Source organism: Culex quinquefasciatus, chromosome 3, assembly GCF_015732765.1.
Source record: "Culex quinquefasciatus strain JHB chromosome 3, VPISU_Cqui_1.0_pri_paternal, whole genome shotgun sequence".
NCBI classification, from domain to species: Eukaryota; Metazoa; Arthropoda; class Insecta; order Diptera; family Culicidae; genus Culex; species Culex quinquefasciatus.
The window spans coordinates 4,044,554-4,068,858 of record NC_051863.1 but is presented as its reverse complement, the minus strand read 5'-3'; the positions used below and the strand labels follow the sequence as shown (position 1 = coordinate 4,068,858).

At 39.6% G+C, this 24,305-nt stretch overlaps 3 protein-coding genes across 3 annotated transcripts; 1 reads left to right on the top strand and 2 right to left on the bottom strand.

The window, feature by feature from the left end:
• Nucleotides 1–12,154: 12,154 nt before the first annotated feature.
• LOC119770758 (keratin, type I cytoskeletal 9-like) lies at nt 12,155–13,288 on the bottom strand. The gene is given in 3 exon segments (XM_038266207.1): nt 12,155–12,982; nt 13,053–13,173; nt 13,244–13,288. Coding segments are annotated over 3 exon segments (855 nt in total). The 3' UTR covers nt 12,155–12,293.
• Nucleotides 13,289–13,441: 153 nt separating this feature from the next.
• Nucleotides 13,442–14,438, bottom strand: LOC119769724 (keratin, type I cytoskeletal 10-like). Its single transcript, XM_038263184.1, has 2 exons — nt 14,313–14,438; nt 13,442–14,243 (listed from the first exon to the last, which is right to left on the bottom strand). The coding sequence occupies exons 1-2, from the start codon at nt 14,368–14,370 to the stop codon at nt 13,489–13,491; spliced, it is 813 nt and encodes a 270-aa protein (XP_038119112.1). The 5' UTR covers nt 14,371–14,438; the 3' UTR covers nt 13,442–13,488.
• Nucleotides 14,439–18,310: 3,872 nt separating this feature from the next.
• Nucleotides 18,311–22,577, top strand: LOC6044749 (glutamate--cysteine ligase). Its single transcript, XM_038262830.1, has 5 exons — nt 18,311–18,575; nt 18,659–18,815; nt 19,905–20,227; nt 20,284–21,745; nt 21,812–22,577. The coding sequence occupies exons 3-5, from the start codon at nt 19,966–19,968 to the stop codon at nt 21,978–21,980; spliced, it is 1,893 nt and encodes a 630-aa protein (XP_038118758.1). The 5' UTR covers nt 18,311–18,575; nt 18,659–18,815; nt 19,905–19,965; the 3' UTR covers nt 21,981–22,577.
• The last annotated feature ends 1,728 nt before the right edge of the window (nt 22,578–24,305 follow it).

Here is a 24,305-nt window from a genome sequence, read left to right as displayed (position 1 = left end):
TCTGCATTTAGAAGAATCGAAATCGGATATATGGGAGCTGAGAACGGCGCGACACAAAATTTAGCAAAATTTTACCACATACGAACATCACTCGACCTCCACGGAATTTATTTTCTCAAAATTCGAGGGTGTGAGATAGACGAGTTCTGTCAAGGTGAATCGATAGAGCGTCGAAAATCGATGCAGTGTGATTTTTGACGATTTTTCCGATTAAAATTCATGCTGAATCGACATATTTACGAAGATGGAAATGACGTCCTGGCTTAAAGTAAAACCTATACCTTTCTTTAGTAAGAAAGGCAAAAAGTAAATCGGTCTAAAAATTGATCGGGATTGCCGATCGATGTCAAATTTGTTTCAGGTGCTCACTCATGGTTTGTACTATGAATGTAGCAAGAAATTTTGAATAAAATCAGAAATGAAAAATGTTGGCGAAGGTCACCAGGTGGGCTTTTACCTTTTTAGGGATTTTTTTCTTTTGGTAGGTTAATCAAACGGCTCTAACTCCAGAACCAGATTATGGATCTAGATGAAAATTTGGGAGGTTGTAGAGCTCGAAAAATGCAATTTTGAGATAAATAAAAATATGAAAATGATAAAAATTTACCATATTTTCATTTGAAAACTGTGTATTTTGTTGAAAAGTCTGGCCGCATCCGAAAACAGATGGATATTTCGAAATTTGCGAGGCAACTCGCCCAGGTTCAGCACACTAGCTTTCATCTGCATTTAGAAGAATCGAAATCGGATATATGGGAGCTGAGAACGGCGCGACACAAAATTTAGCAAAATTTTACCACATACGAACATCACTCGACCTCCACGGAATTTATTTTCTCAAAATTCGAGGGTGTGAGATAGACGAGTTCTGTCAAGGTGAATCGATAGAGCGTCGAAAATCGATGCAGTGTGATTTTTTGACGATTTTTCCGATTAAAATTCATGCTGAATCGACATATTTACGAAGATGGAAATGACGTCCTGGCTTAAAGTAAAACCTATACCTTTCTTTAGTAAGAAAGGCAAAAAGAAAATCGGTCTAAAAATTGATCGGGATTGCCGATCGATGTCGAATTTGTTTCAGGTGCTCACTCATGGTTTGTACTATGAATGTAGCAAGAAATTTTGAATAAAATCAGAAATGAAAAATGTTGGCGAAGGTCACCAGGTGGGCTTTTACCTTTTTTTAGGGATTTTTTTCTTTTGGTAGGTTAATCAAACGGCTCTAACTCCAGAACCAGATTATGGATCTAGATGAAAATTTGGGAGGTTGTAGTGCTCGAAAAATGCAATTTTGAGATAAATAAAAATATGAAAATGATAAAAATTGACCATATTTTCATTTGAAAACTGTGTATTTTGTTGAAAAGTCTGGCCGCATCCGAAAACAGATGGATATTTCGAAATTTGCGAGGCAACTCGCCCAGGTTCAGCACACTAGCTTTCATCTGCATTTAGAAGAATCGAAATCGGATATATGGGAGCTGAGAACGGCGCGACACAAAATTTAGCAAAATTTTACCACATACGAACATCACTCGACCTCCACGGAATTTATTTTCTCAAAATTCGAGGGTGTGAGATAGACGAGTTCTGTCAAGGTGAATCGATAGAGCGTCGAAAATCGATGCAGTGTGATTTTTGACGATTTTTCCGATTAAAATTCATGCTGAATCGACATATTTACGAAGATGGAAATGACGTCCTGGCTTAAAGTAAAACCTATACCTTTCTTTAGTAAGAAAGGCAAAAAGTAAATCGGTCTAAAAATTGATCGGGATTGCCGATCGATGTCGAATTTGTTTCAGGTGCTCACTCATGGTTTGTACTATGAATGTAGCAAGAAATTTTGAATAAAATCAGAAATGAAAAATGTTGGCGAAGGTCACCAGGTGGGCTTTTACCTTTTTTTAGGGATTTTTTTTCTTTTGGTAGGTTAATCAAACGGCTCTAACTCCAGAACCAGATTATGGATCTAGATGAAAATTTGGGAGGTTGTAGTGCTCGAAAAATGCAATTTTGAGATAAATAAAAATATGAAAATGATAAAAATTGACCATATTTTCATTTGAAAACTGTGTATTTTGTTGAAAAGTCTGGCCGCATCCGAAAACAGATGGATATTTCGAAATTTGCGAGACAACTCGCCCAGGTTCAGCACACTAGCTTTCATCTGCATTTAGAAGAATCGAAATCGGATATATGGGAGCTGAGAACGGCGCGACACAAAATTTAGCAAAATTTTACCACATACGAACATCACTCGACCTCCACGGAATTTATTTTCTCAAAATTCGAGGGTGTGAGATAGACGAGTTCTGTCAAGGTGAATCGATAGAGCGTCGAAAATCGATGCAGTGTGATTTTTGACGATTTTTCCGATTAAAATTCATGCTGAATCGACATATTTACGAAGATGGAAATGACGTCCTGGCTTAAAGTAAAACCTATACCTTTCTTTAGTAAGAAAGGCAAAAAGTAAATCGGTCTAAAAATTGATCGGGATTGCCGATCGATGTCGAATTTGTTTCAGGTGCTCACTCATGGTTTGTACTATGAATGTAGCAAGAAATTTTGAATAAAATCAGAAATGAAAAATGTTGGCGAAGGTCACCAGGTGGGCTTTTACCTTTTTTAGGATTTTTTTTTTTGGTAGGTTAATCAAACGGCTCTAACTCCAGAACCAGATTATGGATCTAGATGAAAATTTGGGAGGTTGTAGAGCTCGAAAAATGCAATTTTTGAGATAAATAAAAATATGAAAATGATAAAAATTGACCATATTTTCATTTGAAAACTGTGTATTTTGTTGAAAAGTCTGGCCGCATCCGAAAACAGATGGATATTTCGAAATTTGCGAGGCAACTCGCCCAGGTTCAGCACACTAGCTTTCATCTGCATTTAGAAGAATCGAAATCGGATATATGGGAGCTGAGAACGGCGCGACACAAAATTTAGCAAAATTTTACCACATACGAACATCACTCGACCTCCACGGAATTTATTTTCTCAAAATTCGAGGGTGTGAGATAGACGAGTTCTGTCAAGGTGAATCGATAGAGCGTCGAAAATCGATGCAGTGTGATTTTTGACGATTTTTCCGATTAAAATTCATGCTGAATCGACATATTTACGAAGATGGAAATGACGTCCTGGCTTAAAGTAAAACCTATACCTTTCTTTAGTAAGAAAGGCAAAAAGTAAATCGGTCTAAAAATTGATCGGGATTGCCGATCGATGTCAAATTTGTTTCAGGTGCTCACTCATGGTTTGTACTATGAATGTAGCAAGAAATTTTGAATAAAATCAGAAATGAAAAATGTTGGCGAAGGTCACCAGGTGGGCTTTTACCTTTTTTTAGGGATTTTTTTTCTTTTGGTAGGTTAATCAAACGGCTCTAACTCCAGAACCAGATTATGGATCTAGATGAAAATTTGGGAGGTTGTAGAGCTCGAAAAATGCAATTTTGAGATAAATAAAAATATGAAAATGATAAAAATTTACCATATTTTCATTTGAAAACTGTGTATTTTGTTGAAAAGTCTGGCCGCATCCGAAAACAGATGGATATTTCGAAATTTGCGAGGCAACTCGCCCAGGTTCAGCACACTAGCTTTCATCTGCATTTAGAAGAATCGAAATCGGATATATGGGAGCTGAGAACGGCGCGACACAAAATTTAGCAAAATTTTACCACATACGAACATCACTCGACCTCCACGGAATTTATTTTCTCAAAATTCGAGGGTGTGAGATAGACGAGTTCTGTCAAGGTGAATCGATAGAGCGTCGAAAATCGATGCAGTGTGATTTTTTGACGATTTTTCCGATTAAAATTCATGCTGAATCGACATATTTACGAAGATGGAAATGACGTCCTGGCTTAAAGTAAAACCTATACCTTTCTTTAGTAAGAAAGGCAAAAAGAAAATCGGTCTAAAAATTGATCGGGATTGCCGATCGATGTCGAATTTGTTTCAGGTGCTCACTCATGGTTTGTACTATGAATGTAGCAAGAAATTTTGAATAAAATCAGAAATGAAAAATGTTGGCGAAGGTCACCAGGTGGGCTTTTACCTTTTTAGGATTTTTTTCTTTTGGTAGGTTAATCAAACGGCTCTAACTCCAGAACCAGATTATGGATCTAGATGAAAATTTGGGAGGTTGTAGTGCTCGAAAAATGCAATTTTTGAGATAAATAAAAAATATGAAAATGATAAAAATTGACCATATTTTCATTTGAAAACTGTGTATTTTGTTGAAAAGTCTGGCCGCATCCGAAAACAGATGGATATTTCGAAATTTGCGAAGCAACTCGCCCAGGTTCAGCACACTAGCTTTCATCTGCATTTAGAAGAATCGAAATCGGATATATGGGAGCTGAGAACGGCGCGACACAAAATTTAGCAAAATTTTACCACATACGAACATCACTCGACCTCCACGGAATTTATTTTCTCAAAATTCGAGGGTGTGAGATAGACGAGTTCTGTCAAGGTGAATCGATAGAGCGTCGAAAATCGATGCAGTGTGATTTTTGACGATTTTTCCGATTAAAATTCATGCTGAATCGACATATTTACGAAGATGGAAATGACGTCCTGGCTTAAAGTAAAACCTATACCTTTCTTTAGTAAGAAAGGCAAAAAGTAAATCGGTCTAAAAATTGATCGGGATTGCCGATCGATGTCGAATTTGTTTCAGGTGCTCACTCATGGTTTGTACTATGAATGTAGCAAGAAATTTTGAATAAAATCAGAAATGAAAAATGTTGGCGAAGGTCACCAGGTGGGCTTTTACCTTTTTAGGGATTTTTTTCTTTTGGTAGGTTAATCAAACGGCTCTAACTCCAGAACCAGATTATGGATCTAGATGAAAATTTGGGAGGTTGTAGTGCTCGAAAAATGCAATTTTGAGATAAATAAAAATATGAAAATGATAAAAATTGACCATATTTTCATTTGAAAACTGTGTATTTTGTTGAAAAGTCTGGCCGCATCCGAAAACAGATGGATATTTCGAAATTTGCGAGACAACTCGCCCAGGTTCAGCACACTAGCTTTCATCTGCATTTAGAAGAATCGAAATCGGATATATGGGAGCTGAGAACGGCGCGACACAAAATTTAGCAAAATTTTACCACATACGAACATCACTCGACCTCCACGGAATTTATTTTCTCAAAATTCGAGGGTGTGAGATAGACGAGTTCTGTCAAGGTGAATCGATAGAGCGTCGAAAATCGATGCAGTGTGATTTTTGACGATTTTTCCGATTAAAATTCATGCTGAATCGACATATTTACGAAGATGGAAATGACGTCCTGGCTTAAAGTAAAACCTATACCTTTCTTTAGTAAGAAAGGCAAAAAGTAAATCGGTCTAAAATTGATCGGGATTGCCGATCGATGTCGAATTTGTTTCAGGTGCTCACTCATGGTTTGTACTATGAATGTAGCAAGAAATTTTGAATAAAATCAGAAATGAAAAATGTTGGCGAAGGTCACCAGGTGGGCTTTTACCTTTTTAGGGATTTTTTTCTTTTGGTAGGTTAATCAAACGGCTCTAACTCCAGAACCAGATTATGGATCTAGATGAAAATTTGGGAGGTTGTAGTGCTCGAAAAATGCAATTTTGAGATAAATAAAAATATGAAAATGATAAAAATTGACCATATTTTCATTTGAAAACTGTGTATTTTGTTGAAAAGTCTGGCCGCATCCGAAAACAGATGGATATTTCGAAATTTGCGAGGCAACTCGCCCAGGTTCAGCACACTAGCTTTCATCTGCATTTAGAAGAATCGAAATCGGATATATGGGAGCTGAGAACGGCGCGACACAAAATTTAGCAAAATTTTACCACATACGAACATCACTCGACCTCCACGGAATTTATTTTCTCAAAATTCGAGGGTGTGAGATAGACGAGTTCTGTCAAGGTGAATCGATAGAGCGTCGAAAATCGATGCCGAATTTGTTTCAGGTGCTCACTCATGGTTTGTACTATGAATGTAGCAAGAAATTTTGAATAAAATCAGAAATGAAAAATGTTGGCGAAGGTCACCAGGTGGGCTTTTACCTTTTTTTAGGGATTTTTTTTCTTTTGGTAGGTTAATCAAACGGCTCTAACTCCAGAACCAGATTATGGATCTAGATGAAAATTTGGGAGGTTGTAGTGCTCGAAAAATGCAATTTTGAGATAAATAAAAAATATGAAAATGATAAAAATTGACCATATTTTCATTTGAAAACTGTGTATTTTGTTGAAAAGTCTGGCCGCATCCGAAAACAGATGGATATTTCGAAATTTGCGAGACAACTCGCCCAGGTTCAGCACACTAGCTTTCATCTGCATTTAGAAGAATCGAAATCGGATATATGGGAGCTGAGAACGGCGCGACACAAAATTTAGCAAAATTTTACCACATACGAACATCACTCGACCTCCACGGAATTTATTTTCTCAAAATTCGAGGGTGTGAGATAGACGAGTTCTGTCAAGGTGAATCGATAGAGCGTCGAAAATCGATGCAGTGTGATTTTTGACGATTTTTCCGATTAAAATTCATGCTGAATCGACATATTTACGAAGATGGAAATGACGTCCTGGCTTAAAGTAAAACCTATACCTTTCTTTAGTAAGAAAGGCAAAAAGTAAATCGGTCTAAAAATTGATCGGGATTGCCGATCGATGTCGAATTTGTTTCAGGTGCTCACTCATGGTTTGTACTATGAATGTAGCAAGAAATTTTGAATAAAATCAGAAATGAAAAATGTTGGCGAAGGTCACCAGGTGGGCTTTTACCTTTTTAGGGATTTTTTTCTTTTGGTAGGTTAATCAAACGGCTCTAACTCCAGAACCAGATTATGGATCTAGATGAAAATTTGGGAGGTTGTAGTGCTCGAAAAATGCAATTTTGAGATAAATAAAAAATATGAAAATGATAAAAATTGACCATATTTTCATTTGAAAACTGTGTATTTTGTTGAAAAGTCTGGCCGCATCCGAAAACAGATGGATATTTCGAAATTTGCGAGGCAACTCGCCCAGGTTCAGCACACTAGCTTTCATCTGCATTTAGAAGAATCGAAATCGGATATATGGGAGCTGAGAACGGCGCGACACAAAATTTAGCAAAATTTTACCACATACGAACATCACTCGACCTCCACGGAATTTATTTTCTCAAAATTCGAGGGTGTGAGATAGACGAGTTCTGTCAAGGTGAATCGATAGAGCGTCGAAAATCGATGCAGTGTGATTTTTGACGATTTTTCCGATTAAAATTCATGCTGAATCGACATATTTACGAAGATGGAAATGACGTCCTGGCTTAAAGTAAAACCTATACCTTTCTTTAGTAAGAAAGGCAAAAAGTAAATCGGTCTAAAAATTGATCGGGATTGCCGATCGATGTCAAATTTGTTTCAGGTGCTCACTCATGGTTTGTACTATGAATGTAGCAAGAAATTTTGAATAAAATCAGAAATGAAAAATGTTGGCGAAGGTCACCAGGTGGGCTTTTACCTTTTTTTAGGGATTTTTTTTCTTTTGGTAGGTTAATCAAACGGCTCTAACTCCAGAACCAGATTATGGATCTAGATGAAAATTTGGGAGGTTGTAGAGCTCGAAAAATGCAATTTTGAGATAAATAAAAATATGAAAATGATAAAAATTGACCATATTTTCATTTGAAAACTGTGTATTTTGTTGAAAAGTCTGGCCGCATCCGAAAACAGATGGATATTTCGAAATTTGCGAGGCAACTCGCCCAGGTTCAGCACACTAGCTTTCATCTGCATTTAGAAGAATCGAAATCGGATATATGGGAGCTGAGAACGGCGCGACACAAAATTTAGCAAAATTTTACCACATACGAACATCACTCGACCTCCACGGAATTTATTTTCTCAAAATTCGAGGGTGTGAGATAGACGAGTTCTGTCAAGGTGAATCGATAGAGCGTCGAAAATCGATGCCGAATTTGTTTCAGGTGCTCACTCATGGTTTGTACTATGAATGTAGCAAGAAATTTTGAATAAAATCAGAAATGAAAAATGTTGGCGAAGGTCACCAGGTGGGCTTTTACCTTTTTAGGGATTTTTTTCTTTTGGTAGGTTAATCAAACGGCTCTAACTCCAGAACCAGATTATGGATCTAGATGAAAATTTGGGAGGTTGTAGTGCTCGAAAAATGCAATTTTGAGATAAATAAAAATATGAAAATGATAAAAATTGACCATATTTTCATTTGAAAACTGTGTATTTTGTTGAAAAGTCTGGCCGCATCCGAAAACAGATGGATATTTCGAAATTTGCGAGACAACTCGCCCAGGTTCAGCACACTAGCTTTCATCTGCATTTAGAAGAATCGAAATCGGATATATGGGAGCTGAGAACGGCGCGACACAAAATTTAGCAAAATTTTACCACATACGAACATCACTCGACCTCCACGGAATTTATTTTCTCAAAATTCGAGGGTGTGAGATAGACGAGTTCTGTCAAGGTGAATCGATAGAGCGTCGAAAATCGATGCAGTGTGATTTTTGACGATTTTTCCGATTAAAATTCATGCTGAATCGACATATTTACGAAGATGGAAATGACGTCCTGGCTTAAAGTAAAACCTATACCTTTCTTTAGTAAGAAAGGCAAAAAGTAAATCGGTCTAAAAATTGATCGGGATTGCCGATCGATGTCGAATTTGTTTCAGGTGCTCACTCATGGTTTGTACTATGAATGTAGCAAGAAATTTTGAATAAAATCAGAAATGAAAAATGTTGGCGAAGGTCACCAGGTGGGCTTTTACCTTTTTAGGATTTTTTTCTTTTGGTAGGTTAATCAAACGGCTCTAACTCCAGAACCAGATTATGGATCTAGATGAAAATTTGGGAGGTTGTAGTGCTCGAAAAATGCAATTTTTGAGATAAATAAAAAATATGAAAATGATAAAAATTGACCATATTTTCATTTGAAAACTGTGTATTTTGTTGAAAAGTCTGGCCGCATCCGAAAACAGATGGATACTTCGAAATTTGCGAGGCAACTCGCCCAGGTTCAGCACACTAGCTTTCATCTGCATTTAGAAGAATCGAAATCGGATATATGGGAGCTGAGAACGGCGCGACACAAAATTTAGCAAAATTTTACCACATACGAACATCACTCGACCTCCACGGAATTTATTTTCTCAAAATTCGAGGGTGTGAGATAGACGAGTTCTGTCAAGGTGAATCGATAGAGCGTCGAAAATCGATGCAGTGTGATTTTTTGACGATTTTTCCGATTAAAATTCATGCTGAATCGACATATTTACGAAGATGGAAATGACGTCCTGGCTTAAAGTAAAACCTATACCTTTCTTTAGTAAGAAAGGCAAAAAGTAAATCGGTCTAAAAATTGATCGGGATTGCCGATCGATGTCAAATTTGTTTCAGGTGCTCACTCATGGTTTGTACTATGAATGTAGCAAGAAATTTTGAATAAAATCAGAAATGAAAAATGTTGGCGAAGGTCACCAGGTGGGCTTTTACCTTTTTTTAGGGATTTTTTTTCTTTTGGTAGGTTAATCAAACGGCTCTAACTCCAGAACCAGATTATGGATCTAGATGAAAATTTGGGAGGTTGTAGAGCTCGAAAAATGCAATTTTGAGATAAATAAAAATATGAAAATGATAAAAATTGACCATATTTTCATTTGAAAACTGTGTATTTTGTTGAAAAGTCTGGCCGCATCCGAAAACAGATGGATATTTCGAAATTTGCGAGGCAACTCGCCCAGGTTCAGCACACTAGCTTTCATCTGCATTTAGAAGAATCGAAATCGGATATATGGGAGCTGAGAACGGCGCGACACAAAATTTAGCAAAATTTTACCACATACGAACATCACTCGACCTCCACGGAATTTATTTTCTCAAAATTCGAGGGTGTGAGATAGACGAGTTCTGTCAAGGTGAATCGATAGAGCGTCGAAAATCGATGCAGTGTGATTTTTGACGATTTTTCCGATTAAAATTCATGCTGAATCGACATATTTACGAAGATGGAAATGACGTCCTGGCTTAAAGTAAAACCTATACCTTTCTTTAGTAAGAAAGGCAAAAAGTAAATCGGTCTAAAAATTGATCGGGATTGCCGATCGATGTCGAATTTGTTTCAGGTGCTCACTCATGGTTTGTACTATGAATGTAGCAAGAAATTTTGAATAAAATCAGAAATGAAAAATGTTGGCGAAGGTCACCAGGTGGGCTTTTACCTTTTTTTAGGGATTTTTTTTCTTTTGGTAGGTTAATCAAACGGCTCTAACTCCAGAACCAGATTATGGATCTAGATGAAAATTTGGGAGGTTGTAGTGCTCGAAAAATGCAATTTTTGAGATAAATAAAAAATATGAAAATGATAAAATTGACCATATTTTCATTTGAAAACTGTGTATTTTGTTGAAAAGTCTGGCCGCATCCGAAAACAGATGGATATTTCGAAATTTGCGAGGCAACTCGCCCAGGTTCAGCACACTAGCTTTCATCTGCATTTAGAAGAATCGAAATCGGATATATGGGAGCTGAGAACGGCGCGACACAAAATTTAGCAAAATTTTACCACATACGAACATCACTCGACCTCCACGGAATTTATTTTCTCAAAATTCGAGGGTGTGAGATAGACGAGTTCTGTCAAGGTGAATCGATAGAGCGTCGAAAATCGATGCAGTGTGATTTTTGACGATTTTTCCGATTAAAATTCATGCTGAATCGACATATTTACGAAGATGGAAATGACGTCCTGGCTTAAAGTAAAACCTATACCTTTCTTTAGTAAGAAAGGCAAAAGTAAATCGGTCTAAAAATTGATCGGGATTGCCGATCGATGTCGAATTTGTTTCAGGTGCTCACTCATGGTTTGTACTATGAATGTAGCAAGAAATTTTGAATAAAATCAGAAATGAAAAATGTTGGCGAAGGTCACCAGGTGGGCTTTTACCTTTTTTTAGGGATTTTTTTTCTTTTGGTAGGTTAATCAAACGGCTCTAACTCCAGAACCAGATTATGGATCTAGATGAAAATTTGGGAGGTTGTAGTGCTCGAAAAATGCAATTTTGAGATAAATAAAAATATGAAAATGATAAAAATTGACCATATTTTCATTTGAAAACTGTGTATTTTGTTGAAAAGTCTGGCCGCATCCGAAAACAGATGGATATTTCGAAATTTGCGAGACAACTCGCCCAGGTTCAGCACACTAGCTTTCATCTGCATTTAGAAGAATCGAAATCGGATATATGGGAGCTGAGAACGGCGCGACACAAAATTTAGCAAAATTTTACCACATACGAACATCACTCGACCTCCACGGAATTTATTTTCTCAAAATTCGAGGGTGTGAGATAGACGAGTTCTGTCAAGGTGAATCGATAGAGCGTCGAAAATCGATGCAGTGTGATTTTTTGACGATTTTTCCGATTAAAATTCATGCTGAATCGACATATTTACGAAGATGGAAATGACGTCCTGGCTTAAAGTAAAACCTATACCTTTCTTTAGTAAGAAAGGCAAAAACGAGATTTTTTCATAATTCGATTACACTCATACACTCATAAAGTTGGACTCAATCAGACTTTTTTTTTTGCTCCACACTTAGATTCTGTGCAAAGATTGTAGATAAAATGATTTGTTTGTTTTGAAATTTTGATAATTTGCTTGAAATATTTTTTTTAACTCAATTACGGTATTTTCGAACGCAAAATTCAAAAAAATCAGATCAACCGTTAATGAACTCGTAAAATTCTAATAATACACTGATTGACAAACATCTTGTTAAAAATCTCAATTTCGGCAATCATTCTGATCAGTACAACACAATGGTTTGTGTATTTTTGCTCAAGATGTGGACTTTTCCTACTTTAGTGGCATTTAGTTTCATTTACATTTTGTTTTAGGAACTTGAACTTGCCGTTTGTCAAGTCTGAAATTTCGTTCAATTGTGTGGATTAAAAGCTCGATATTTTAAAATTAATTTTAATTATAAATAAAACAGAGTGAAAACACATATTAAATAAATACTTTATTTTTGAAAGTATTATTTTATCAATAAGTGCATAATATTAATTTTCAACAAACATTGTTTTAGTTTTATGGAGACGCATGGTGTTTCTGATGAATTTTGAAAACATTGCTTTTTGTTAGTTACCTCTGATGAAATAAAATATAATCATTTTTTGTAGATTAGATATTTCTTTTCGCATAGCTTTAAATAGCAAGACCTTTATTTCGCTGAGTTCAAATCACTTTCAATACTGATGCTTGTGAACTTGCGTGTGCACATTACCGTGACCATCGTTCGTACTGGAGACGCTGACACCCGCGCCGTGCGGACCTTGGGCACTGTAAACATTGCCGCCACCTTCGCCGAATCTGTTGGCCGTCGCAAATCCACCACCGTTGCCAGACGATGAGCTGAAACTGCTAGAACCGCCGCCATTGCCAAATCCGGAAGTTCCGAACGAGCCGAAACTGGCTCCTCCACCATTCGATCCGCCGAACCGGTTGCCAGTGGAAAACGATCCGCCATTTTGTCCATAGTGTGTTCCGGATGCTCCTTGCGGTCCGAAATGGGTCACACTGGTTCCGGATGGGCCACTGCTAACGCTTACGCCCTGGAAGCTACCTCCGCTGCTGCCTCCCTCTCCAAATCGATTACCAAGTGATCCTACATGGCCACCTGAACCGGTAGAAAAGGCTCCTGCAGAAGCTCCTGCGCTGGCTTGACCGAATCCACCACCGTATCCGCCTCCAGGAATCTGGGAGCACACATCAACAAACGGAAGCGGGGGGAGTCCGATCTGAGGGAAGGCCTGCGCAAAGTACTGGTTTTGAGCGGCCTGCGTTTGAAGCGCATTTTGTTGAAAACTGCGACACGCTTGACCCCACGCATTCACTTGATTCTGGGGGTAGTTGTTTGGCTGAAAACCCGGATGAGCTGGAAATTGAAGCGATCGTTACACCAACGTCACGCACAGGGAAATGGGTCATCAATCATTAACACTCACCAGTCACTAATCCAATCACCACCGCAATTAATCCGATCAATTTTGAGAGCCCCATGATTCTGTCACGACGACGTCGTCTACAAAACTAACTGCTCGAGTCCGAACGAAGGTATTGAGTCGCCTCGGATCATTGCGTTCCTTTATAACCAATTCTCCTCTTACATTTTTATAATTACCTAGCCATAAAAAACCCGGCGATTTTTGATCGGCCAGCTCGCGCTCCCCAACTCATTCATACGAGAGTATGAATATACACAAAACCCAGCCACGTACAGCCTTATCAAGTCTCCAAAAGGTCAGCAAAAAATGAAATCCCGCGCGCACATACAAATACGAACCGGGGGCGCAAAGAAGGGAGAGTTGGTCCAAAGAATTAAAAGTCATTCCCGTCATGTTTACCGAGAAATAAACATTTCTTATATTTCATCGTTGAATCTCAGTTTTGCCAAACCCAAGCCCCAGTCTCAGTCTTTTTAACGGTGCCATCGGCCGACTCATCGGTGCTTATCCTAACGCCAAATCCGTCACCTTGTTGGTGAAATTCGGTTTTATGACCCCCATGGCCGCCAGCAGAATCATGGCCGTGACCTCCGCCGCCTGCACTTGTCGATTGAGCTCCAGCCTGAGCTCCACTGCTCGATCCCGTGCCGTGACCAGATTCACCTAAATGACCCTGCTGACCGGAGCCGGATTGGGCACCGGCGCTCGAACCCGACCCGACGTTTGCACCACCATGGCCACCACCCGTCGAAAAAGACTGCGAACCGGCCGACGATCCCGAAGCACCCTGGTGACCACCGCCCGACGAGAACGTCTGCGAACCGGCTTGAGAGCCCGAGCTTGAACCGCCGTGTCCGGTTTGGGAAAATGATCCCGACGAAGCACTGCTTCCCGATCCACTGAATCCACCCGGAAACTGTCCCCCAGGAAACTGAGGAAACTGGCCAAACGGTCCGAACCCTGCTTGGGGATTAAACTGTGGCATGAATCCAAACTGCTGTCCTCCATGTGGCATTTGACCAAATTGTGGGAAGTTGGAGAAGCCAAATCCGAACGATTGCGCGCCAGCCGATGCTCCACTTCCGGTGTTACCTCCTAGGCCGCCATGTCCACCCGCACTGGTCGATTGAGCACCAGCCGAGGCACCACTGCCACTTCCTCCCGTATTCCTCACATGGCGACTCAGCGGAACTGCGAAATCATTGTTCAGTTAGATCATTTAATTGCTCGCAAGGACGACGGTTTGAAATATATATCTACCGGTTTTGCAGCTCGCACCGACGACAAAAATTACCAAAAAGACGACCAGACACTTCATGCTTCCTCTAACGAGCGTTTCCTACTAATGAAAGATGTCGTCCGGCTCATCAACAAGAAATGTTTTACTACGCCTATAGAACGACCTTTTGATTACCATGAACGTATTTATATACATAGTCGCACAAAAGATTACAGTACCGGTCCATCGTAGGGGATTTAACATTCGGTTCGGAAAGCCCGACGATTTATCAGTTCAAAAACCGACCTGTACTGGTTCGTCCACGCGATGTATTTTTTGCGTAGTCAAAGCGGCTAAAGAACTGCAGTTCAAGAGCAAGCCAAAAGATAAAACCTGAAAGTCATGCCGGTTGAATTGAACTGGACCACAATCTTCGTTGGGATGATGCGGGGGAAACCCAAAGATGAATCAGTGCGTAATTTGTTGAATGATCAAAACATTTTATTTTTGTTTCAATGGTTCATAAGAACTCCGGTGCATACCGGCCTACATAGTGTATTTGAAGAACTTTGGTGGGGGTGGTGTCACCGCTTTTGTCCATCAAGTGTCTAGTTTAGCCGGTAAATCCATTTCTTGTCGTTTTAATTACCGGTTAAACTGGTTCAAATTGGCTTTATTGCTATGGATAGAGTATTGACATAGGTCGTTCGAAGATGAGATAGATTGTTCTGCATGTATTTTATTTATTTATTGAAATTTGTAGAACCAAACATATGTCTAACATAGTTTAACCTTCAAACTTTAGAAAATAATTGGTCGAGGAATCGCCGGGTTGCCTTCACTGTGGGATGCCTTTGTGTTTGGCTTTTTTTCTCCTCCGTATGTCACAAAATATACCTCAGGCTGTGCGAAGGTGTAAGTTGCACCGACTAAAATAAACAGATTTTGTTTTCGCAAACTAAAGAAAATACTACAAAATAAGACTTACTTGAATCGAAGTTTCGTTGAACATTGCAGTTCACACCCAGAAGTAGTAAAATTATACAAAGCAGATACTTTAACATTTTGATCCTGTCCGCTTATGGTTTCAGAAAGAACTAGAATCGTCTTCGCCATAAAAATTGATTTTAAAGTCTTGGTTGCATACGAATGGGAATCTTGAACCGGTTCAGAAAATGTTGTATACTTGCATACTTAAAACAGTATATAAGCTTAACTAATACCTACTTAAAACGCAAATTGTATTTTTAATATTATGTCTAATTTATTCTAAAGATTACTGGAACACAACGAAACTTGATTGGTAAACCATCATGCGTCTCCATCGCTGGGCAGTCGTTGCAAACAAGTTGGAGACTTCAATGATGGGCAGTTGAGGAACTTGTCACAAGAAACGAACCAGTACGAAGTGGTGGATTAAAAATGCATAATTAATTTACACAGTTTTGTCAAATTATTTAACGGTTAATCTATAATACTGTAAAATGGGCGAATTGTGATTCATAGGGCGAATTGGGACGCCTACTTTAGTCATGTTATTGTGGAATAATTTGATATTTTTGAAGAATTTTGGTTAGGACAGAATTTTAAAATGGAGTAATTAAGAACTCTTAAAAATGCTGTCCCTGTTCGGACTTTAGTCCCGATTCGCCCCCTGATTTTTAAAGGTTTTTTTAAGCAAGGGAGACAAAAGTTTGAAATAAAATTGGAATTCGCCGATTCAATTGCAAACGTCAACGTCCGGCTGAAAAGCTCTACTATATCTGAGAGCTCTTTATCTGAATCAGCAAACCTAATGAATAAATAAATGAATAAACATACAGTTGCCGACCGAGCTTCTTCAACGCGACCACTGTATTTATTAAAAGGTGCGATATGTTGCGTTTGCCGTTGTGTTAGTGACTGTTAAGCTTTCAAAATTGGTTGCAAATACGAATTAAGGTTTAAAAATATAAGATGGATTCTAAAATTTTAAAAATATTTTATTTGAGGGAAACAGAAAACATAAATGTTGTGCCTGTTTCAAAAGTTTAAAATTTTATTCAACACAATTTAAAAATCCAAAGTTTGCAAAGTTTGATTGGAGAAGAACAGAACATGCAAAATTCATTTTCTCAAAAAAATGAATAAATAAAGAGGCAGTGTCTCGTAGCCAGTTTCCCGTTAAGGTTGCTGCAAATATTTTTCAAAGTTTGTTGGCTCGAAAAATTAAGGGGCAAAAAAATGTTTAAAAAAAAACTTCAAAATTCCTATAGAATAAGACGTGCAATCAACTGAAAACGATTTAGTAGTTTATGCAACAAGTTGCAAAAAGAGGATTTTTTCAGCACGAGTCGTTCATTTATCCAACGAGGTTCACCGAGTTGGATAAATACGAAGAGTGCTGAAATAATCAAGTTTTGCAACGAGTTCCATACAACATTTTTTGCAATTTCGAAAAACACCCATTGAGTGAAATTTTAAGTCTAATTTTCATATATTTTGTCAATAAATCGTTTAAATAAAAAAAAATGTTGAAAAGTGTTACTTTTCGAAACAAGTGCTGAAAAGTTCAACTTTTCAGCGCCCATTTCAGTGCTGTAAAGTAGAACTTTTAAGCATTTATTTTGAAAAGTGTAGCTATTCGATTTTGCTATTTTTGGTACAGAAAAGTAGGCTATTTCGTCGTTCAAGAATGACAGGAAAAGTAAGTAGTTTCACGACGGAATTGCAAAAAAACTACTTACTTTTCCTGTCATTCTTGAACGACGAAACAGCCTACTTTTCTGTACCAAAAATAACAGAATTGAATATAAATTCTGAAATGTTATACTTTTCAGCACTTGTTAGGAAAAGTTATACGTTTATAAGTTATTTAAACGATAAATATACGACTCGTGCTGAAAAAATCCTCTTTTTAAAACTTGTTGCATAAACTACTATTTGAACAATTGTGAAATTTCGACCGTTTTTTGTTCGCATTTTTTTGCATCGTAAATGATTTTAAAATAATTAATAATTTTATAAAATAAAAGATAAAACATGTTTTGGCCTTGCAACGATTTCGAAAATATGAAAGGCAAGTTTTAAATCCAGACCTGTGTCCATAATCCATGCTGTCTGAATAATCCGTGCAGAAAAATAAGAAAATACAAAAACTTAAATAGATAGCCACAGTTTAAACATTTGAATGAAAAAGTGTTTTAAAATGCATTTAACGTCCGAATCTTTATTTTTTGCATTTTGGGTGTTATTGAATACGCTTGACTCAAGGCGGTTTCAAAAACAACCAAAAAGCAAAAATTAAAAAAATTATGTTTATTAGAATTATTAGGGTTGAAAAGCGAATGAATCTTTTCTGCAATTCCGTCGTGAAATTAATTACTTTTCCTGTCATTTTTGAACGACGAAAAAGCCTACTTTTCTGTACCAAAAATAACAGAATCGAATAGCAACACTTTTCACAATAAATGCTGAAAAGTTGAACTTTTCAGCACTTGTTTCGAAAAGTAACACTTTTCAACATTTTTTAGATTTAATTAATTTATTGACAAAATACATGAAAATTTTACTTAAAATTTCAATCAATGGGTGTTTTTCGGAATTGCAAAAAATGTTGTATGGAACTCGTTGCAAAACTTGATTTTTTCAGCGCTCTTCGTATTTATCCAACTCGGTGAACCTCGTTGGATAAATGTACGACTCGTGGTGAAAAAATCCTATTTTTGTAACTTGTTGCATAAACTACTATTTTAACGTTAGTTTTACTGAAAAAAAAACGTTTTCAATAGTTTTTTTTCGAAATAGTATTTTTTTTGTAGAACTCATGGTAGAACTCGATTTTTTCTCCACTCGTCATATTCATCCAACTCGGTGAGCTTCATTTCGCAACTTGTTCGATTTTTGCTGCATTTCCTCAAACTTTTCCAACGCCCGGTCTTCCGGCATGGCGCGCTCTCCCGGTGCTCTCCGCCGTCGTCTCATTCTCGGTACCGACCGGCTACTCCTGCCAATGTATTCGTGTGCATGAATTCATGCTGTCTGTACTCACTCGGACTCGCTATACGCTGCCTCAGTCACAGTATTTTATTTCACAACATTGGTGACTACCGCGAGGATCGTGCGCGCTTATCATCGGAGAGCTCTTGCGGCGCTGCTGGAGCAGGTTTTCGGCGAGAGCTGTCTGTGACGTTTTCAGTGTTTGGTGTATTGTTTCTGTCGAATCACCTCGATAAACATCGGTTTCGAGGAGCCACGGCCTGCTAGACTGGTGCTGCTGACAGCTGCTGAATAGTCGAAGAACGTCGTTGACTGCACTGAAGAAGGTACGGATAGATTAGATTCGGGGTGTAATCAGTGACATCATCCGGCGGACTTCGTGACGATGCAAAATTGGTTCTTTTTTCAGATATCGGAGCGATACCGGCCCGGTGGTGACGTAAGCGTGGGAATAATCTGGAACTGAAGGGAGTAAAGGCGGGCTCTAGATAAAAGTAGGTGCTTGGACTAGCGCACCAGTCAGACAGTATCGAGCAGCAGCTGGTGCTGAACGCAGGGTGTCCGAGGTGAGTTGCATTCCACGGCGTATCGGCGTTCAACTGGCTTCGGGAGTACCACGCGGCACAAAAGGACGCTTTTCGGTAATTGTGAGGAAACGGGAATTTTCACAACTTAACCTTGGCATCCATGAACGGTGGTGAGGCCTTGGTGGGGGGTGGTGGCCGCGGAATACATTCATGATGTGCAATGCATGGTGCCACTCCATGGCGCTGATTGTGGAACGCACACCAGCTCAAAGGCTTACGATAATATCGCAACTCACACAGGCAGCCACGTGGGGCCGGGAATCGATGGTAGTGGTGGTGACCGTATAGTAAACAAAAAGAGCATGTCCTTGACTGGGACCATCTGATTTCTATGGTGTCTCGAGTGGTCCAAACAAACCTGGAACGTTAGGTGCGGTGCAAAAGTTAACAGTCATCATTAGATAGACAATAAATTCTAGGAGCTGAGCGACACTCATGAACACGAACTTTCTCGTCTCGATGGTCATTACGTAACGGCGCGCGAGTTGGAGAGATTGTGTGGTCGCCGCGCGGTAATCTGAGAACTGTTCGCGCGTGTTTTGTACACATTTGTCAAGGCTGAGCAATTTATTCGCCGTAATTGTCGTTCCAAAGTGATTCGAGTTCATTGATGTGCCTAAACAAAAAGATAGACATTGATTGTGATAAAAGTCATTTGCTTAGCGGTGAAACTCATAATTAATTCTTTAAACAAAGCTTTTATCAGTGGTACGCTGAACAGTTTTATCAGTCACGAGAATCAACCGTTTTAGTTATTCTAGTCATTACACAGTGGCAGCGGCATTCTTCGCGGTAGATACTGTGTTCAAGATATACCTATATCAGATACGACTGAGTGTGAACAAATAAACTATCGGCTCACGTTGAAAGTCCGTTTCAGTCCAGTGTTCTTCAACTAGTCGTGTTCGGTTTATTTACCCCCTTACGTGAAGCGCCGTGTGTGGTAGATCCTTGAGTGCCACTTGAACCGTGACGACTAGACCCCGCTATAGACTGCAAAAGTTTCACTTCGGTCATTCGAAAAAGTATCAGTTTTGTGATAACACGCATTTTTTGTTGCTGTTCCAGTTCCCACACAGTTCCCTCACAGTCGTATAAATATATTGAACGCTAGAAGCAAGGAGAAGAGATGGGTTTGCTGTCGGAGGGAAGCCCGTTGAGCTGGGAGGAGACGAAAGCGCTGGCCCAGCATGTTCGCGAGCACGGCATCGAGCAGTTCATAAACATGTACGCGCGGCTTCGGGACCGCCAGGGCGATATGCTGAAGTGGGGTGACGAGGTCGAGTACATAATCGTGAGGTTTGATGACGAGCAGAAGGCGGCCCAGGTGTCGCTGCGGGCCCGCGAAATGCTGGCCGTGCTGAACGAAAAGGAGGCGGCCGATCCGCAAGGTACGTCAAGGTGGGTTGGTTGCGTTTGAACTGACTGCTAATAATTCTCCTTGTAGGTGTCAAGTCCCTGTGGCGTCCGGAGTACGGCGCGTACATGATCGAAGGAACGCCGGGCAAACCCTACGGAGGTCTATTGGCTCACTTTAACGTAGTGGAAGCGAATATGCGCTACCGTAGGCTGGAAGTGGCAGAGATGTTGTCTCCTGGAGAGCACGTCATGTCTATTACCAATTTTCCCCGCTTGGGTTGTCCCAACTTTACGTTTCCACCGGCGAAGCCAACGCCCGAGGACGAAACGTGCGCGGCTCGGTCCCTGTACTTTCCCGATGAAGCCATCTTTCCGGGTCATCCACGCTTCAAGACACTCACGCGGAACATTCGTCAGCGCAGAGGTGAAAAGGTATCGATCGATTTGCCCATATTCAAAGACAAGAATACGGTGATTCCGGTGGAGGGTAGCCTCCCGGAAAAGCCGGACCACGTGCACATGGACGCCATGGGCTTTGGAATGGGTTGCTGCTGCCTGCAGTTGACCTTCCAGGCTTGTAACATTACGGAGGCACGCACGCTGTACGATCAGCTCACTCCGATGTGCCCGATCATGCTGGCGTTGACGGCCGCCAGCCCTGCCTACCGGGGATATCTTACCGACGTGGACTGTCGCTGGAACGTCATCTCGGCCTCGGTTGACTGCCGAACTCGCGAGGAAAAGGGAGAAATTCCACTCAAGAACGATCGATTCCGCATCAACAAATCCCGGTACGACTCCATCGATTCGTATCTTTCCCCAGCCGGAGAAAAGTACAACGACGTGCCTTTGGTTATGGATGAAGCCCTGTACAAACGACTCCGCGAAGGAGACATCGATCACCTGTTGGCGCAGCACATTGCCCACCTCTTCATCCGAGATTCAGTTTCGCTGTTCAGCGAGAAGGTCCACCAGAATGACAAAGAAGACACCGATCACTTTGAAAACATTCAATCTACCAACTGGCAAACGATGCGATTCAAGCCGCCACCGCCAAACTCACCGATCGGCTGGCGTGTCGAGTTCCGACCGTGCGAGGCTCAGTTGACCGACTTTGAAAACGCTGCCATCGTTTGCTTCGTCGTTCTGTTGACCCGCGTCATCCTGTCCTACCAGCTGGACTTCCTCATCCCGATCAGCAAAGTGGACGAAAATATGCAAACTTCCCAAAAGCGTGGAGCCGTGCTTACGGAGAAATTCTGGTTCAAGAAGAACATCAACGGCGCCAAGGAGAACAATCACAGCAACGAATCCAACGGACTGGACGCCGAGTACGAACTGATGACCATCGACCAGATCATCAACGGCAAGGGTTGCTTCCCGGGGCTAGTCCCTCTGATCAACAGCTACCTCGGCTCGATGGACGTGGACGCCGACACGCACTGCACCATCCAGCAGTATCTAAAACTGATCCAGAAGCGCGCCTCCGGAGAACTACTCACCACGGCCTCGTGGATTCGAAAGGAAATCACCGAACACGAAGAGTACAAGTAAGCATCGACATCGTACAACCCTCCCAATCAATCGCAAATTTAATCCCCCTTTTTCAAAAACAGGCACGACTCGGTGGTGAGCGAGCGCATCTGCTACGACCTGCTCAAGAAGGGCAAGGACATCCAGGACGGCATCCGGCCCTGTCCGGAGCTGCTCGGCGCGAACGTGGGCTCCAAGACCGCCGACAACATTCCGCCGGCGATCGAGAAGCACCTGACCAAGCACTGCTGAAGGAACCGCGCGCGTTCCAGTTCAAATTTATTGTTTTTTTTTATCCTTAAATATTAGTGTTTTTCGTTTTTATTAAGAAGCATTTAAAGCATAAAACTTTACACTGTTTGAGAAACAAAGATGTTTTTAACTTGAAAAACTATTGTAGTGAAAAAAAAAAAGAAATCAAAAGTAGTGTTTAATTATACGGGTAAAAAGATTTTTTCCACCCTCCCCTCAATTGGTTTCCAGATAATTGGAGAATTGAATAGGTTTACGAATTTGGCTAGTTTTACGTTTTGTTTAGTTTCTAAGGAATTTTGTCGTACTTCATACTTTTTAATATTCCTTCTTCGCCAATCATCCGCAATAGTTTAGTTGAACAGAGCAACCGATCAATGTAAAGTTATTATGATTCCAGCAAAGCAAACGGCCTTCATCTTTTGCATTAGAATTACTCTTCTTAGGAGTTTTGAAGTGTGCGGTACTTTTGCAATACTTTAGTATTTCTCGCACTTCTATTCTATTGAGCAGGTATAGTTATTGTTCTTGATGTATTCCCCACAGTGTATTATGAACGATCAATAAAATGAATCTTCACAATCTGGCCTCCAACAGAAGTTTACTTTTTATTTTAAAGTGTCGACTTAAATAACAGTGAAAAATTGCCTCATGATTGTCATTTTTCCTTGACTTCTCCTAATGACATACAGTGGACTCTATAGCTGTCGATCATCTCGATACAATCCCTTCAATATCGACGACGAGAGAGTCCACTGTAATATTTTTTTTTTTGCAATTCAGTCGAAACTGCCTACTTCTCTACCATATTTAAAATAATGGAAAATTAATACATTTCAATACCAGTGCTGAAAAATTCTTCATCACTAGTATCGAAAAGTAACATTTTACATTTTTTTTTTTGTTTGAACAGTGAATTTACTTAACACATGGATGTTTGACATAAAATTCCATTCAAAAGCGTTTTTTCGGAATTGCAAAAAAAATGTAAACTTCGTTGAATAAATATACGACTCGTGCTGAAAAAATCTTCTTTTTGCAACTTGTTGCATAAACTACTACTGAGGGCCTCGTGGCGCGGTGGTTAGCGGCTTCGGCTGCCGATCTCGAAGTTGCTATGGGGCGCGGGTTAGATTCTCGCCTTATCCTCCTGGCCTTATATCGGATGGGGAAGTAAAACGTCGGTCCATTTGCGTAAAAGAGGTTTTGGGTGACTCACCACACATAACCTTCGGACGCCTAGAAATGAGCAGAAACTTGCAACAGAGCCCACAAAAGACCCGGGGGTCGTTAAAGCGGATTGCTTTGCTTTTTTTTTTGCATAAACTACTATTTCAGCTTTTTGATCATTGTGAGTTGAATTGAGATTTTTTTTAGAAATACCTATTACAGCAGTAATCGAAACATTTGGATCGTCTATCTAAATAATAATATAATTTGTCTTTTATCTAAACATTTTTCAATTCAATTCAGTTTTATTGGTGAATAATCAAGTTACAATAAGTTAGTTTTGCGTTCCGTACAGAATTTTTGGGTTCATTTCAGCTGTGTATTGCATTATAATTTGTTTTTGAGCAATTGAAGATTTTAAACAATGCATATTCAAAAGTAAGAAAAAGTAAATAAACATACTTGCTAAGGAAGAGGAAAAGAGAGAGAAGAGATCAAAATTCTTTAAACCAGCAGGATCCAGATCAAAAGTGCACCAATTTGGCTCAAATTTGGCATGGGAGTTTCTTGGCCAAAAATAAGTTAAACCCGAGGTTAGATCCGTATTTTTTTTGGGATTAGGGTGGTCCAAAAAATGGCCTTTTTAACGATGTTAGCAAAAACCACGATTAAAATTTTCTAAAATCGACTGAACCAATTTTAGCTGAGTGGCCAGAATACCAGACATTAACCGATTATCCGAAGTTCGATTATTCAAAGGTTTTTTTTGGGACTTCGGATAACCAAATCACGAACAAAAAAAATATCCTTTTTTGATTTTCAAAATCGAGTTCTGTGACACTATTTTAGTCAAATTTGAATAGTTGATTGCTTATTTAATTACAAAATGCATTTTTTAATACTTGATCATTCTAGATCACTTTAAACTAGTTCAAGGGTCGTACTCAAGCTCGACATTCAAAAGTAGACAACGAAAAACAATTTTGTGATTCAATTATCCGAAGTCAAATTATGCCAAGGCCTTCGGGTAATCGAGCCTGGACTGTACTAAGCTTCTCCATCGAATTGAGTTTCCGGTACTTTTCCCTGGAGACGCATGGTGCTTTCCGATCCAAATCTTTTGCGGTACTGTGCATTAAAATTCCTCAAAAATTC

What these genes read in the sequence shown, in the direction of transcription:
- LOC119769724 (XM_038263184.1), bottom strand. Translation starts at nt 14,370, where the DNA reads ATGAAGTGTCTGGTCGTCTTTTTGGTAATTTTTGTCGTCGGTGCGAGC. An exon ending in CGGTGCGAGCTGCAAAACCG is followed by an intron (nt 14,244 to 14,312) that starts GTAGATATATAT and finishes ATGATTTCGCAG; the next exon opens with TTCCGCTGAGTCGCCATGTG.
- LOC6044749 (XM_038262830.1), top strand. Translation starts at nt 19,966, where the DNA reads ATGGGTTTGCTGTCGGAGGGAAGCCCGTTGAGCTGGGAGGAGACGAAA. An exon ending in GGAGGCGGCCGATCCGCAAG is followed by an intron (nt 20,228 to 20,283) that starts GTACGTCAAGGT and finishes TTCTCCTTGTAG; the next exon opens with GTGTCAAGTCCCTGTGGCGT. An exon ending in ACCGAACACGAAGAGTACAA is followed by an intron (nt 21,746 to 21,811) that starts GTAAGCATCGAC and finishes TTTCAAAAACAG; the next exon opens with GCACGACTCGGTGGTGAGCG.